The 16,971-nt window shown below is 32.3% G+C and overlaps 1 protein-coding gene across 2 annotated transcripts; it reads left to right on the top strand.

Moving 5' to 3' along the window:
• Positions 1-6,799: 6,799 nt before the first annotated feature.
• LOC134282366 (ADP-ribose pyrophosphatase, mitochondrial-like) lies at positions 6,800-15,105 on the top strand. Of its 2 annotated transcripts, none has more exons than XM_062764767.1 (8): positions 6,800-6,914; positions 8,191-8,423; positions 10,056-10,157; positions 10,967-11,053; positions 12,165-12,273; positions 13,035-13,178; positions 13,801-13,918; positions 14,782-15,105. In XM_062764767.1, the coding sequence occupies exons 1-8, from the start codon at positions 6,861-6,863 to the stop codon at positions 14,892-14,894; spliced, it is 960 nt and encodes a 319-aa protein (XP_062620751.1). In that variant the 5' UTR covers positions 6,800-6,860; the 3' UTR covers positions 14,895-15,105. The 2 variants fall into 2 exon arrangements, with proteins under 2 accessions (XP_062620751.1, XP_062620750.1); XM_062764766.1 differs by lacking the exon at positions 6,800-6,914 and adding an exon at positions 7,191-7,320.
• Positions 15,106-16,971: the final 1,866 nt, after the last annotated feature.

Genomic DNA, 16,971 nt, shown 5'->3' with positions numbered 1-16,971 from the left:
TACGTTTGGGGTTTTGTGACACGTGGTACAAGGGGTCTCGGTATTACGTAAGGAACTTGGTTTCACCGAAGAGTGGATGTATTTTAAAAAAAAAAACGCGATGGGTCATTCTGTTTATTTTAATTTTTTTTGGCCAATTGTAGATTTTTTTTGATAATTGTATAGAGCTGTGAATTAAGGAAATGAATTACAAAAAAAAAAAAAATAATAGTTTTACACATCTTAATAGAAAACAAAATGTTAAAAACTGGAATATTTCCGAAAGCGAGTTGAAATTGCGAAAAAAGGAGTTTCGCGGTGTGAATACCTAGAACCAAATTAATTTTTGTCTCAAAGGGCCTACATTTATACTCTGATACTAGCTAGTACATGTACTACTAAGCCAACATTTCATGCGCCGATTGTACCATTTTGAAAGGTGTTGACGTACTGATCTATTTTTCATGCACAATTTAACTTCATTTATTTTATGGAACTAAAAAAAATCTCTAGTATCTGATAGGCCTATCTGTCTGTTTTGGCCGACCTTAGGCGATTACTGTCATGTAATTACTTAAATTCTTCATATACAATTTTGTTTTCACTTACCCCCACCCCCCGGGTCCAAAGAGTTTAATTTTAAAATATGTAAACTCTTCACCATAGTATGATATATTGCGTAATACTATATATATAAAGTGGACATCTTGACATGTATCTCTATACATTCAAAATATGTTTGCTAAATTAGTTTTAAATCGGAGGAAATTTGACAGTTCAAAAGAGGCTCTATTCGATCTCCATTGGATACCTATTAGATCTAGAGTATTATTCAAAATTCTTACTTTTATGTACAAACTGTTCAGTGGGCCAAGCACCAGGATATTTAATGGAACTTTTGTCAAAGCAAAACTCAAATCAAAAATTGCGTTCTTCTCGAAATTCCAGAAGTTGTTATATATATATATATATATATATATATATATATATATATATATATATATATATATATATATATATATATATATATATATATATATATAAAGCACTAAAAAACCAACAACACTGTATATCCTAAATGTGCTACCAAGTAGATACAAGGTCACGGATGGAAATTTATATAAAGCACTAAAATGACCAACGACACGAACAATAAAAATTGTCAAATTTTCGGTCACACCCGCCGTGTGCTCAGGACGTTAAAAGGTCATAAGAACAAAGGAAAGGCCAATAACGAAAAAATCCGTCGTCAATTTAGTGTATAAATACTGGACTAAACAATTAGTATTTGACTTAATGATAAATTGTGTTTGCTGTATGACAAGGTCATTGTATCGAACATAGAACTTACGAAATGATGACTTTAAATGAGACTGCTGATATTTTTGATTCATCAACTTGTTTGTCTACAACTTACCCCGATTAGAAACTGTTCATACGTAGAACATGCTTTTCCGTATCGAATCAATTGAGATATAAAACTCCGTATGCAGGTGATGAAGGTATATTGCTGCATATTACAAGGTAAGGGAAGTCGACGATTCTGATTTTTAATTAGAACATAACATAAGGACATACACACAGTAGGTTGAACTTAATTTATTGTCTTTTCCCGGGACCCGTGCAGTTGAAGAGTTCCAATAAGTAAAGGAACTGGGTGTTACATTTTAATGTACATGTATATACATTGTAGATGGTTTTGTACTATTCTTCTAAAACAAATTGGATAAACATAAAAGCTAGAATATATGTTTAGTATTTCTTGTATATTTTTCTTCAAATTATACAAAAATTTCAACCATTTAAATCTTATCAAAATCCCTGAATTTTTGTCTAAAAACATCTGATGGAAATATATAATCTTAAATTAAGAATATCTTGAAAAATAAAATCAGTAGGTATAGGTATATGTTGGCTGCGTATGTCCTCCGACGACATCCGCATCCTCTATCAAAGATACGCGAATGTTTGGACCAGTCTAGGAGGGCTGTTCAATAAATAATGTCCTCGGTGCTCAGAAAGAAGCAAACAACGCTTTTCAATGATTTAGTCTTCACGATCGATTTAACATATTAATCTCTTTTAATTCAAACACATGTCCGTAACATTTTTAATCCCATTTCTGATTGTTATTAGAACTCATTTTGGGGTATGTCCCTTGGTATACTGGAAAATGACAGATCCTATGATTTCCTGAACTTGATTTTTCCTTCTGAAAGGTGTTTTTTAGAAACAAGTCAAAAGGTCAAAGATCTGGCAAATATTGTTCATGTGAAAAAACATTAACTTTCTGTTTATCCCGAAAACCCCTTTACTCTTCAGGGCATGCGGGTTTGGACGCTGTCTTGAAGAAATTTAATGTAGTGGATTCCTGATTCTGGGTCCTTTCACTGATAAACCTTTCGATTTTATTGCAAAAAAACTGCTTTCTAGACTCCTCCAGATATTAAACTGTCTGCCCGAATAAGAATTTGACAATACCACTTATACTTAAGAAAATTGCATATAAATTTGTCTTTGTGCTTTTGCATACCTTTGCTCTTGCATACCTTTGCTTTTCGACGTTTTTATCAAGTACATCTTATGGTAAGTTTTGTTTTGATGGTTTTAAGCAATAGATTCATCTTCCAATATCTGTTTGAATTACATTATTGCAGCTAAAAATATTGGGTGACCTTTGAGTACCAAGCTATTTTACTGTTAAACGTTTCTTAAAAACAGTGTAAACTACTCCCGATATGATGTCTATCAAATTTGCAATGTGTCTTAAAGTCAATCATACATCATCAAATATTATTTGTTGAAATTTGGCAAAAATTACATAATTTTTGTTGGCAAGGAGTCATATGATATCTGTATTGTATTTCATACAGTTCAGGACATTATTTATTGAACAGCCCTCGTATCTTGAATTAAAACATTAACTGGTCTGTAACACTTGTTCTTTTCTTCACAGTTTATTTCCTTCTTCTGTGTGTGTGCAAAAACTATGATATAATCCAGAGCTTCGACGCACACAATGCCACTATTCTCTATTGAGAAGTTGATGTCTCGTTTTAATTCTCCCCCTCGCAACTGGGGGGTATTAAAACAAGACCTAAACTTCTCAATAGGGAATAATTGTCAGATGCTGATTTTATGGGATGATTGTCGGCAGAGATAGGCATGTCACCTCTGAACATTGAACCTTTCACCCATACACAGTGATCGAAAGCTGCACATGAGTACGTTCTGTATAAATACACCGATGGTTTCACCATGAACGTTATCACATAATACATTCTAGGTAATTAATGGTGTAACAAGGAAATATATTAAAAGCTTCTTTTTTCTTTAAAAAAATATATTTTGAGTAATTTATTTTTATAATATATATTTTATTTTCATTTCAACCGGGATGGTTTAAATATAAACTACAGTGTATAGGCTGTACTAGCTGATCGGTGTGATCGCTGGGCTTGGGTATGTGTAAAACAAGAAAGGAGAAACAAGAAACGAGAAATAACAGAATTAAATAAAAAAAAAGAATGACCTAAAAATGTCAACCAAGGGGGCAGCTTTTGCTGTGCTTTCATTTGTTAGAAACAGATGCTGAGTGAAACATCAGCGATCTTGCACTGCTAAACCCATAAAGACATGACAGATTTAATTAGATATCAGCTGAAAGGACATGATTTAATAGCTCACCTCAAATTATTATCTGATTGTTTCATAATCAAAGAATAAACAAATCATTAAATAATTTCACAGTATTTATAAATAAAACATTCATACATCTGTTCTATATATATATGTTAAAAAAACATTTACCGGTATATGAACATGATGTACTAGTATATATATTATTATGTTAAAAATGTAATTAGGAAAGCTATATCTTATAACATTAACAATAAATTCCACCTACACTATTATAAGAATTACTAAATATCAAATGTAATATAGGGGATGTCAAATAACAAAATATTAATACAACTTTATTATTTCAAGCAAAAACTGAGTAAGCATTTCTCTTAGATAACAGTATTGTATTAATTAAATCTGTCAACATTTTCTAAAGGGTTTTTCTGTGCAGATAGTTGTGCGGGTCGCTAATAAATCAGACCTAAGTTAGATATTTTTATTTCACTCTGCATCTGTTTTCTAACAAAATGAAATCAAAAGTACAAGCCGCCCCCTTTGTTGACATTTTAAGGTCCTAAGTTATTTTAACCTGAATCTCATTTCATTGTTTCTCGTTTCTTGTTTCTCGCTTCGTGTTTTACACATACCCGCCAGCTTGACTGACCGACTTGGGAGCCACTTACTGAGTATACATGTAACCATGCAGTGTACAAATGAAGGCATGCATTTTTACCAAAGATTTCATAACATTACACAATATTATCTCGACATATTGATATGCAATAAAGTATATATTATTCCCGATAAAGTGACCTATTGGTGACAAATTAATTTAACAGTCGCGCCTGGGGCTCTTTATTTGTGTCCTCTAGCTCTTTCGGATTATAACACGACTTTTCTCACCTTCGTTAATCATTTGAAACTTTTTCGTCAATAAGATTTTTATGCCCCCGTAATCGAAGATCGGGGTATATAGTTTTTGTCGTGTTCATCCGTAATTAAGTCTGTCCGGAAAAACTTTAACCTTGCTCATAACTTTTGATTTAGTGGAGCTATATGTATTTCATATTTCACAAGTATATTCCTTGTGACAACACCTTTTGGGTACCACAAAATTTGACCTTGACCTTGGAGTATGACCCACTTTTCCACAAAAAATAAAATTGTAACTTAGACTTGTAATCACTTTTGAACAGTAGATATCAGGCCAGGACTCTCATATTTCACATTATGTATTCTTTTTGGAAAGACCTTTCATTAGATACCAACAACCTTGACCTTTTGACATTGACCTTTGAGATTTCCGTAAAAATGAACAAACTTTAAACTTGGCCGTAACTTTTGAACAGTAAGGGCTAGGGCTTTCATATTTCACATATGTAATCCTTGACAAGACCTTTCATTGGAAACCAAGAACTTTGACCCTTTGACCTTGGAGTTTGATCTACTTTTTTAAAAACTATAACCTTGGCCATAACTTTTGAACGGTTAGGGCTAGGGCTTTCATAATTCACATATGTAATACTTGTGAAAAGACCTTTCATAAGAGACCTACAACTTTGACCCTGGAGTTTGACATACTTTTAAAAACTTTTACCTTACCCATAACTTTTGAGCTGTTAGTTTCTAGGGCTTTCATATTCCACAATCGTATTTCTTGTGAGAAGACCCTTCTTTGGGAACTGATCTTTTGCATTTAAGAAAAGTTTAATCTTCGCTATGTTGCCATACGGGGGTGTCAGTGTTTCACAAACACACCTTACGAGTATTTTATATCAATTGTCTTGTAAAACACACATGTAATTATGATCAGTTTAATAAACGTGGAAGGGGAGATGATATTTAAAACTTTTTTTTCTTTGAAGTTAACAGATTGGCAGAATATTTTTGTGGAAAAATAGATGTTACAGAGCAAAATATATGGCCTTTTCAGTGGAAGATTAGCCGGCTAGGGATATCAGAAACTGGTCATTATTAAAATTGAAACTGTGAAAGTACGTTTTTTGTTCAATCTCTTCTGCCGAAAATGAAAAAAAAAACACCATAAATTTCTAAACGATTAGCTGTAAATGTTACATCAAAATTACCAGATTAAATTAGCTAAATTCATACATACAGTTTTAAACCATTAAGAAAAATCTTCTGAATATGTGTAAATTTCAATATTTTAATGGAAAATGTGAATAAAGGTCAAACGGACCGTTTGTAGTTTAGTTTAATGTTGTTGTTGTTGTTTTTTTTTTTTACAGTAGAAATTATTAATAATGCACAATGTCAAAAATAAACGATTACTTATTACCCCCCACTTTTGCCAAAGGGATGGGATATTAATCTCATCCGTCTTTCAGTCTGTAGGACAGTCAGTCTGTCCGTCTGTCACAAAAACTTTAACCTTGGTTCTCACTTCTAAATGAAAAGGGACAGGGCTTTCATATTTCACTTAAATATTACCTGTGACGAGACCTTTCCAATAGACATGAATTTTAAAACCTCGACCTTGACCTTTAACCTACTTGTTGAAAAATGAACATTACTTTGAATTGGTAATAATTTTTGAAAGAGAAAAGATAAGGCATTCATAATATACATGCATATAACCTGTGGCAAGACCTTTCCAAATTTAATATGATTTTTTACCCCGTGACCTTAATCATAAAGTATGACCTACTTTTCAAAAATGTAATTTTCCTTATAACTTTTGATTGAGAAGAGATATAGCTTTCTGTGCATTATCTGTGGCAAGATGTTTCAGAGCATGCTTTGATTTTTGACCCCCTTTACTTTTATGTTGACCTAATTTTCAAAAGTTATATTTAACTTTCGTGATTACTTTTGAATGGCATATATGACAGGGCGGTCATAATTGACACAATATGTCATAAAATAAATAATGGCATCCCACCCACTAAGCGGGGGACCATAATTCTTCGAATTTTCTTGTTTATCTACTTTTAAATAATTAGTGATTTTCTTATTTTCTTGTAGTTTTCCAAATAGGCCTTTTTTCGTCCAAGCGTGTAATCCAGGGACCTGGTGTACTCCTGAAAAAATATATAAATGACAGTTTTTTCTCCTCTCTCTGACTCTGTTTGTGAAATTATCTTTTTAAGATACATGTAGCTATTAGAGATACCCCTCCCCAGCCCGCTACCAAGTAAGAATTAATATATAGATCGGGATCGGCATTCTTATCACTTCCTCTCGTGGTCCAAGGGGCGTCACTGTTGATTGTTATTGTTCTGCACAGATTTTTGTGCATGTTACAACTTGTAATTTTATTTGTTTCCTCGATACAAGAAGCCACTTTTGAAGTAAGTATTTGATTTTAGGTTAAATTGGATATTTAGTTGAGTAAAGTATGCTAAGACTAGGCTAGCGTACAGATATACACACATATCGATTTCCCTTGGTATGGACAAACCATGTTAATTCATTCAAAATTAATAACCGGAACTAATGAGAGTTTTTGCTGCGAAACTATTTTATCCACTAAAGTATATAATTAATTTTTCGACAATTTTTATAATAGTGGACCAAGACATGAAATTGTAAAATGTGAACATCTAATAAAATTTTTAAAAATTGCCACACCTGTTTAGTAAATATTGTTTATTCACTGTAACCATAATAACATTCGGTATCGAGTCACTCGGCAGTAGAATGATCGTCACGGTGTGGTTATCTGTGGAGTATCTGAAATATATCTGTAGGCGAAAGGTATACATACTTAAGGATAAATGTAATACTTCAATAGTACTAGGGTAGATCTTACAGTTCTGACTGAATATGATATTATTCACCGACCATTTCAAGTAGGGGTGAGTGTACTACATGTAGACACATGAGGGACATATGTATTTTAGTTTAACCTATATTTTATTTGAAATATGAAACATAAAACATTAAATAAATGAATTTCAAATAGGATTATTAATCCATTTTCTGTAAAAGATTTCTTTCTACTGGGTAATAGAAAATAACACTGTTGAAAAAACATCTATTTTGTGTGATAATACACCATTTGAATAGGAGGTATGACCAAAAAGCAGCTGTAGCTTGAAACTTGAAAAGTAGATTATTTATCCTATGTAGTAAACTGGTGACATTCTTATAAAATTAGTTAACACCTAAAAGTCCAACTCATTCAGTCTCTGGTTTGAATGGATTAAATTGTTTACAGAATTATTTCAAATTACATTGTATATAATTTATGTATTGTAAAATCTTACTGATATTACATTTTTATAACATTTTATGTCATCTTAATTTATATTTTTATCATTGCTATTTAATTATGATTATCATTATCATCATATGACATCAAACATGTACTTGTATTTTAATTGACTTGCTAAGTTGTTTGTATATCTTTGCTAATTTAATGTAATATTGTTGTTGAAATTAGAAGGTCCTGAGGAAGAATAGTGTGTCACACTAATCAGGCCACCTTCTCTAAGTAAATAAATAAAAAAAAAAAAAAAAAAAAATTAGGAAAAATAGTATAATACAATGTGGAAATTGAGAACATTTTCCTTTCATCAGATTATGTTTGATTATTATTTTAACATGTATACATTTCTGCTTCAGAACAGAGGGTTTATGGGAAATAAAGCCACGTCTGTGGCACGACTTTCATCTGCTATGAAGCCCAAGTGCCATGTAAAAGCACGCTGTGAGATTTACCCGCGGAGCGAAGTGAAGCGATTTCCTGTTCCTGACGAGAAAGTTCCCTGGACCGTCAGTTTTCCTAATTATGCACCAGTGGATTATACAGCAGCATCAATCTTAAAACGACCTGTCTATGCTGATCCTGATATACGGTATAAACTTAAAACAAAGCAGAATAAATGTTTCAGAAGCCTACAGATTTCTGTATACATTCATTACATTTGGCTTGATATAGTAGTTGATCAGCTGATCGTGACGTATACAAATATATGCTTTCCGAACCCAAACCATTTTTAGCTCACCTCAACGAAGTTGGGGGGAGCTTATGTGATACCGTCGGCGTCGGTGTCGGCGTCGGCGTCGGCGTCCCAGGTTAAGGTTAAGTTTTTTGGAGCAGTTTTCTTTTTAATTACTTCTGTGTCCTATACTGATTAGACATGCATGGAAAATGGTTTTAGTGTGTTTTATTGTACCAGACAAAGTTTCAGATGCTGCAATTTCAGCAAAGGAATTACCAGGTTAATGTTTTTGGAATTAACATTTTTGGTGCAGTTTTTGGTGTGGGTTTCATTTCCAAGTAACTATCAGGCCTATGTTGACCAAACTTGCATGGATGATACACCTAAGGATGCATACTACCGGGCTTGCTTCGGATGCTGAATCTGACCTACATTTTCCAGTTGAGTGAACAGGTTAAAGTTTTTGTTTTAGGTTTCATTTCAAAGTAACTATAAGCCCTATTTATACCAAACTTGCATGGATGATACATCTAAGGATGCATACTAGGGCTTGCTTCGGATGCTGAAAATCTGACCTACATTTTCCATTGAGGAACATGTTAAAGTTTTTGGTGCAGGTTTCATTTCCAAGTAACTATAAGCCCTATGTTGACCAAACTTGCATGGATGATACATTAAGGATGCATCTGCTTCGGATGCTGAATCTGACCTACATTTTCCAGTTGAGCGAACAGGTTAATGTTTTTGGTGCAGGTTTCATTTCCAAGTAACTATACCCTATGTTGACCAAACTTGCATGGATGATACGTCTAAGGATGCACACTACCAGGCTTGCTTCGGATGTTGAATCTGACCTACATTTTCCGGTTGAGTGAATAGTTAAAAGTTTTTGGTGCAGGTTTCATTTCCAAGGAACTATGAGTTCTTTAATGACCAGTCTTGCATAGATGATACATCTAAGGATGCATACTTCTAGGCTTTTCGGAAGCTAATTGACCTTTTTTTGTGGATGAGTGAAAATGTTAGTTTTACATGTTTCATTTCAATAAACTATGAGCCCTATAATGAGCAAACTTGCATGGATGATACATCTAAGGATGCACACTAATGGACTTGCTTCGGATGCTGAATTGGACATACATTTTTCAGATAATAGACAAGGTAAAAGTTATGGTTGCAGGTCTATTACCAAAAACGATAAGGCTTATATAACATTGTATAAACCAAACTTTCACAAATGCTGCATCAAGAGATGAAAACTCTCAAATTTGCTTCAGATGCTGGATTTTCATTACATTTTCATGAAGAAGAAGTAGTTTAAATTTTTAATGTAGGTCTATTTCAAAGTATCAGATCAAAATTGCTTTTAAAAATATTTTCATTTTTGGAATGTATACTTTTTGTTGGTTAACTGTGTGACTTTGCCTTACTTAAAGACAACATTCATTGAGGTGAGCTCTGTAATCTCTGATTACCTATGTTTATAAATATATTTACAATTTGATTGGCAGTTGAAATGACTTATGCATCAAACTTTTTATTCAGAAATGAGAAGGTAGATAAACCCCTGAGTTTCAATGGCTGTGATGGGAAAATTAACAGAGTCAGTCACATGGGGAAATATGAAGTCATTGATGGTGTTCCAAGGTACGTATTGTGTCGGCACTATTTATAGATATATATTATATATATATTTAGAGTATTCTATTTCTTTGACTGGTTTATGTAAATTTAAACTTAAAATTTTTTTCATTGTGGTAAGAATTGAGCTTGGAAAATGTATTTGGTAAATTTTTTACATTTGAAAAATCTATTTAAATGCAGGATAAAACATTCAATAGATAAAATGTCTTTCAAAGTAGTGGGTACTTTTCAAATTATTAAGGCAGACATGTACACAGAACTCTATAAGTAAAGTAAAAATTAGAACATCCATTGTGAAAGTAATAGCAAAAGCAATATTTAAAAAAAAAATTAGGCCTATCATGTTTGATAAAATTTTGGAAACCTTAGACACTGGTATTTTAGCTGGCCGTCATTTGTTGAACCTGATAGATGTCTTCTTTGTTCTTCATTTATAGATAATTAGATATATTAAAACTAAAAGATTCAAAAGAGATCACCAACACTTCGTGAGAATGCAGTAAATTTATTTGGTGTAGCGGTTTTGAGCAGAGGCCTGTTGAAGACTGCCTCTGGTCAATACTGGTAAACCAAATAAATTAACTGCTGCATTCTCACGAAGTGTTGGTAATCTCTTTTACATGTATTTCTTTTAGTTTAAAACTTTAGGTTCAGAATACCTTTGGTTATCCACATGTGAGAATCTTCCGCAATTTTAACCTCAAGGTGTTGGTCTCCAGTTTTTCTTCTTTGTTTTGAACATATTTTATTGTATAAACAAAGACATCTTAAGATATGTCAAAATATCCTGATTACCTGTGTTTAATTTTCAGGAATCCCCGAGGTAGAACTGGATTGAAAGGAAGGGGACAGCTGGGAAGATGGGGACCTAATCATGCAGCTGACCCTATAGTCACCAGGTAAAATAACATAAATAACCTCTCCCCAACTCCCCATAATCACCAGGTAAAATAATGCACCATCACCATGGTCACAAAGTAAAATATTGCCCCCCTCTCCATTGTAAAATATTAAATTTCCAGAAAAATGGACAGAGCTCCAGATAAGGTGCGTATTTGCAGAAATATGCATTAAATTTTAAAAAATATGCATTGAAAATTAAAATAGAGCATACAATTACGCATTAGCAATCATAGAAACGCAATACACCACAAAAGTACTGCATACAAGTTGAAGAATATATGTACGACTTACTTAATGATACCAATAGAGGTTAACACAGTGTTTGATTTTTCTGAAAACGAAGTACAAATTTAAAAGCCTTTTAGTGACCAGGAATATTCTAGTAGTGACAACGACGATCTCCATTTCGAGAGGAAGAATCGGAGATATAGATTAAAATTAATTTCTGGGTAGAAATTAAGACTATGCACTAGGCATAACTTTTTTGTATTATGGGTTCATGGCCAATTTTTCATCTCTCTCAACTTGCCATATTAACGAAGATTCTCTGGGTTTACTCTTGATACGATATCTTGAATGAAGGGAAAGTTATATGTGTCGGTGACTCTATGGTACAGTGTTCCTTGACGTACTGTGTCTTCCTTGTCAAAAAAGAATGCTTCCCAATCTTAGCAAAAAGTTTTGTTGGTATTAACAAAACTTATTTGAATAAATGCAGGAACTGACCTTGGAAGTTTTTTCCTTCTTCAAAAACTCATACTTCGATTACAAGCTCCAAATAAAGGTCAAAACATTTCTATATAAACAAAATCCTCTGCAATCATTTTGCTGAAAATCAAAATCTGCATTGATTTGAAAATCAGGGAGTAAATACACTTTAGGGTAAAAAATTATCTGGAGCTCTGAATGGACAACTAGATTGCGAGATCAATTTTTTCATTTTATCTCCCATTCTGTCGTTCTTCTAGAAAATCACTTTATCTCCATTTGAAATCTAACTCAACAACATAATCTAATGATTAATTTACTTAGGTGTTGTTACTTGTATAATACTATAATTTTATTGAAAGGAAAAAAAAGTAATATAGAGAGTATACCTTTTTTCAGATGGAAGAGAGATGACTCAGGAAAGGCTGTACAGGGACCAGATTCCAAACCTGTACTTCAGTTTGTGTCTGTCCAGCGAAGGGACAATCACCAGTGGGCCATCCCAGGGGTCAGTATCAAACTCAGTAACAATCAAGCCTGACCAGGGGTCAGTGTCAAACTCAGTAATAATCAAGTCTGACCAGGGGTCAGTGTCATACTCATTAGTAATCAAGTCTGAGCAGGGGTCAGTGTCAAACTCAGTAACAATCAAGTCTGACCAGGGGTCAGTGTCAAACTCAATAGTAATCAAGTCTGACCAGGGGTCAGTGTCATACTCATTAGTAATCAAGTCTGATCAGGGGTCAGTGTCAAACTCAGTAACAATCAAGTCTGAAGAGGGGTCAGTGTCAAACTCAGTAGTAATCAAGTCTGACCATGGGTCAAGGTCAAACTCAGTAGTAATCAAGTCTGACCAGGGGTCAAGGTCAAACTCAGTAGTAATCAGGTCTGACAAGTTAGCAGAACACAGCATTAGATGAAAGTTTGGGTGTCTTTAACTATAGGCACATAGTAATGCCATTACAATGTACAAGAATTAACAAACTAATGAGAAACTCTCCTTTTAATTTGATTTTTTTTCTTTATTTTTCCTCAACTTTAAATAAAAAAAACTCCTTGAATTATATTCTTGTGAAATTTTCACTTCAGCATTACTCTACAAGACGTTATTCCTAAAATAAATAAAAAAATTATATGTATTCTTTATAATAGAAAAGCCAAGATTACTTAAACTGCTTCAGTTTTTATAACCACATAAATATAATACCCAGGTAATTTCATTTTGATAGATAATTTGATCTTATAAGAGCGGTCTATTATTTTTTTCAGGGAATGGTGGATGCTGGGGAAGTTGTCACGGCAACAGTTAGACGAGAATTCGGAGAGGAAGCTCTCAATTCCCTGGAAATGTCTCCAGCAGAAAAAAAGAGAGTAGAGAAAGAATTAGACGAACTTTTTAATTCAGGACATGAGGTAATGGGTGAACTTATTCTGTACAGTTTGTAATCATTTACATTGAAATGATTTATTATAGTACATTGGAGAGGCAAGTTTTGGATGCACAATTCTGATACAAATATGCTGACAGACAGAGTGAAATAGGCACTTCACGTTATATGATTTTCTTATCGCAAATTTTTTAAATGCCTCCCACCAAGTATAGCATGATTTATTACATGGGAGCTATTTTTTGTGATTAGAAATATACATTGCATTGTAAATAAAAATTATACAGCTCTCCTGGTTGGTTGAGTGTCCTAATCAAGAGAAAGTAAACATCAAGTTGCCTTTACTATTTATTTGGTTTATTGTAGTCTAATAAAAAGGAGATTTACACAGATATGTGGGTTTATGCAACCTTTGTAGTGGATGAGTGAAGTCCCTTATGATCACTATCTATTCAAAGACAATTAAAAAAAATGTTTATTTACAAAAATTAACAGATTTTTTTTTTTCTACACTGGTGAATTGTTAAATGACATTCTCTCTGTGTAAAGTATATTGAATGAGATGATTTCATTGTTACACTTGTAATTCTACAATGTTTACAGCATTATTACATTTGTAATCCCATGTACATTTGTAATTCTACCAGGTCTACCGAGGGTACGTGGACGACCCCAGGAACACAGATAATGCCTGGATGGAGACTGTAGCAATGAATTTCCATGATGAAGATAGCTCATGTTTAGGAAAAATTAAATTGTGTGCAGGTACAGTGAAATTCCAATCCTATACGTATATGAATAAAAAGTATGAGAAAAAAGGATATGGTTTCATAACTATATAACAAGCATTTTATTATTTACAAAATTCCTAAGTTGTCTCTGCTTTTAGTTTTAAAATATTTAAATTACCGATTTACCCCAGAAATTATTCTTTCACAAATATTTAAGTGTTGCTTTTACTGTTGAAAAAATAGTAAATCTTTAAGGTAAATCTTATGCAGGGTATTGTATTTAAATGATGCAGTGATCATAAAAAGCTAAAATACATATATGTCAGTTTTGGGGTGGGTGAGTTTGGATGTTTGTGTTACAAAATATTTTGTCAACAAATGGCACTGTAGCTAACTTGGCAAAAATATGACCGATATAGGAGTTATCTTTCCTGCAGAAGGAGTTTCCCTACACTGATTCCAAGTTTTAGTTATTCGATAAGAATCAACGGTGGACATAGCTCTTACAAGTTTAGTTTGGTATTTTAAATTTCTTGTCACTTTATACGCTTACCTGAGCAAAACTCTCAAGAAAGCTTTTCTGTAAAAAGGAAAATAGAAGATGACATTTTATATAAATGTTGATTTTGCATTTTTTCTGCAACAACTGTGGCATAAATTTCTATAGTAACAACCAAAGAAAGCATTTTATTGTTGAAATCATTTACATGAATTTATGTGGTCAGCATGAAAGGTTATTGTGAGTTGATTTATTTGTAAGGTGCATGAACATTTTGTATGTTGACAATTGTGGAATAAGGATATAAAATGTACATCACTTTAGGACCACTTTCTATGATTATAATTATACACAATGTAGTACCATTTAATAATACAACCAACTTCTTGTTATTTTAGGTGATGATGCAATGAATGTTCAGTGGATGGACTTAAGTGGTAAACTAGACCTCTATGCAAGTCATGTAGAATTTCTAGCGGAGGTAGCCAAGAGACACAATGCCAGCTGGTGACATTACGCTGTTTCTGATTCATATCATCCCGACCATGTAAACAGTTCCCATGTAAACTCATAACAAAGCTACCCCTATACCACTGTAAAATAGACCTCTAGAGTAAAATAAATGTAAAACTCGACAGTTTCCATGTAAATGCATAGCAAAGCTACCCCTATACTCCTGTGAAATAGACCTCTATAGTAAAATAAATGTAGAAATCAACAGTTTCTATAGTAAAATAATCATGTAGACAATCGACAGTTTGGTGATTAGTAGGATTTTTATGAATATGTTCCATTTAAACTCTTACCAAAGTTACTGTGTTTGGTAATCAGGGTCAACATACTGTTTTGTGTCCTAAATAATTATTTCAATATGGAATTTATTTGTAAATTAAACGCTTTTATCAATCATAGACAATATCATTTTATAAAAAAAAAAACTTGCTATGCCGTTTATTGATTAGATCATGATTTGGTGATTAGTAGGATTTTTATGAATACGTTCTTATTTAAAAATCAAATTGCATTGCTTAAGCAAATGTTTTATAAAGGTGTGTTTAATTTTGTTTGGAAGTCAAATGTCTGATTTTAAGCTATGTAGAAATAGAAATATTGAATGAAAATCTACAAATGCATGTACATTTGTATGTAAGAAATATTTTTATTATACATATTTTTTTCATATACTTTTCATATGAAATCAGATAGAACATCAGCAAACATAATTAAATTAACTACTGCTTGAGTTTTTACTGCTTGGTGATGTGTTAATATGATGAATGTACTTTAATTTTGTTGTCATTTATTGTACTTAGGTGATACCTGCAAAATAAACACAAACACAATAAAATATGCTAAATATTGTTATAACAGTGGGCTGCACCTTTGCAGCAAAACCATATTTTGCAAACTTTTTAACTACAGTACAGTTCATAATGAAGCAGCCCTTTTTTATTCTTAGTTTTGTGATTATGTGTTGTATATTCTGATTTTTCCCGAAAATATTAATACTAGTTAACTACAAATTATCATGAGTACAGTATGAATGAATATGTGGTTTACTGCCAAATTAATGAGTTAATGTATGGATATGTATGGTAGTTATCTAGAATTGTTGAGGAGTTTATAAAATCAACAATGAATCTGGTACAGGGATTTCGTTAAATAGATTTACCGTATTCCATTTCTTCTAAAAATATAGATATATCTATCTTTAATGATGAAAATATAATACTGTACAGTTAAACTGGTGTAGTAAGAACCAGTTAATAGGACATTTAGGATATTAAAATGTTGTTTTTTTTATTGTTAACTTCAACAGAATTTGTAACAATTCCTTGTTAATTTATGGTTATAACAAACTTTAAAAATTTACATCCTTTTTGATAAATTTCTTAGGATTAAATATGTTTTTAATGATGAACTGATGTATTTTTATTTTGTAAGCATTATTTTTTGTTAAATTAAATTCACACAAAATCTTGAGTTTGGAAGCCATGCTTGAAGGAATATGTAGTGTTTGCAGACTCCTTTATATACATAACCCAAACTGATTAAATGGATAATAAAGTCAATTTGCGGGTCCACAGGACCTCATTATTACTGAGTTTTACTGACCAACAAATCTCGTATTTTATATAAATGGTTACATGTTGTGTTTTTATGTTCTGCATACATGTTATTTCATTGTTATAAGCAGCTTCTAATGACATTGTTATATGTGTTTAATTCATTTGATCAAATGTTGATAATTAGTTGTGCAATCATTTTTATAGAACTCTACCTTTGTTTAAAAAAAATCAAAATAATACAAGATATTCACTAAAATTTAATGTTTTTAATTATGGTACTTTCAGCAATGGGTATCATGTAATTCAAACGTTCGGACACATGAAACATTACTATTTTTGTTGGTAAAACTCAGACCACTCACAGCGTTTTAGTTGCTATAATTATAAATTGTTATGATTGTAGATTGATCTTGAATAAATTTTAAAAATCATTATTAATTTTTTTTTCTATATTAAAACACCAATACTTCCATGCAATGAGAGAATCTTAGATCTCTGAGCTGAGATATAAAATACACG

The sequence above is a fragment of the Saccostrea cucullata genome, unplaced genomic scaffold (assembly GCF_032062105.1).
Source record: "Saccostrea cucullata isolate Sc308-1 unplaced genomic scaffold, CSIRO_AGI_Scuc_v1 ctg2711, whole genome shotgun sequence".
Lineage (NCBI taxonomy): Eukaryota > Metazoa > Mollusca > Bivalvia > Ostreida > Ostreidae > Saccostrea > Saccostrea cuccullata.
Note: the sequence above shows the minus strand (reverse complement) of the source record. Positions and strands in the feature narration are given on the sequence as shown.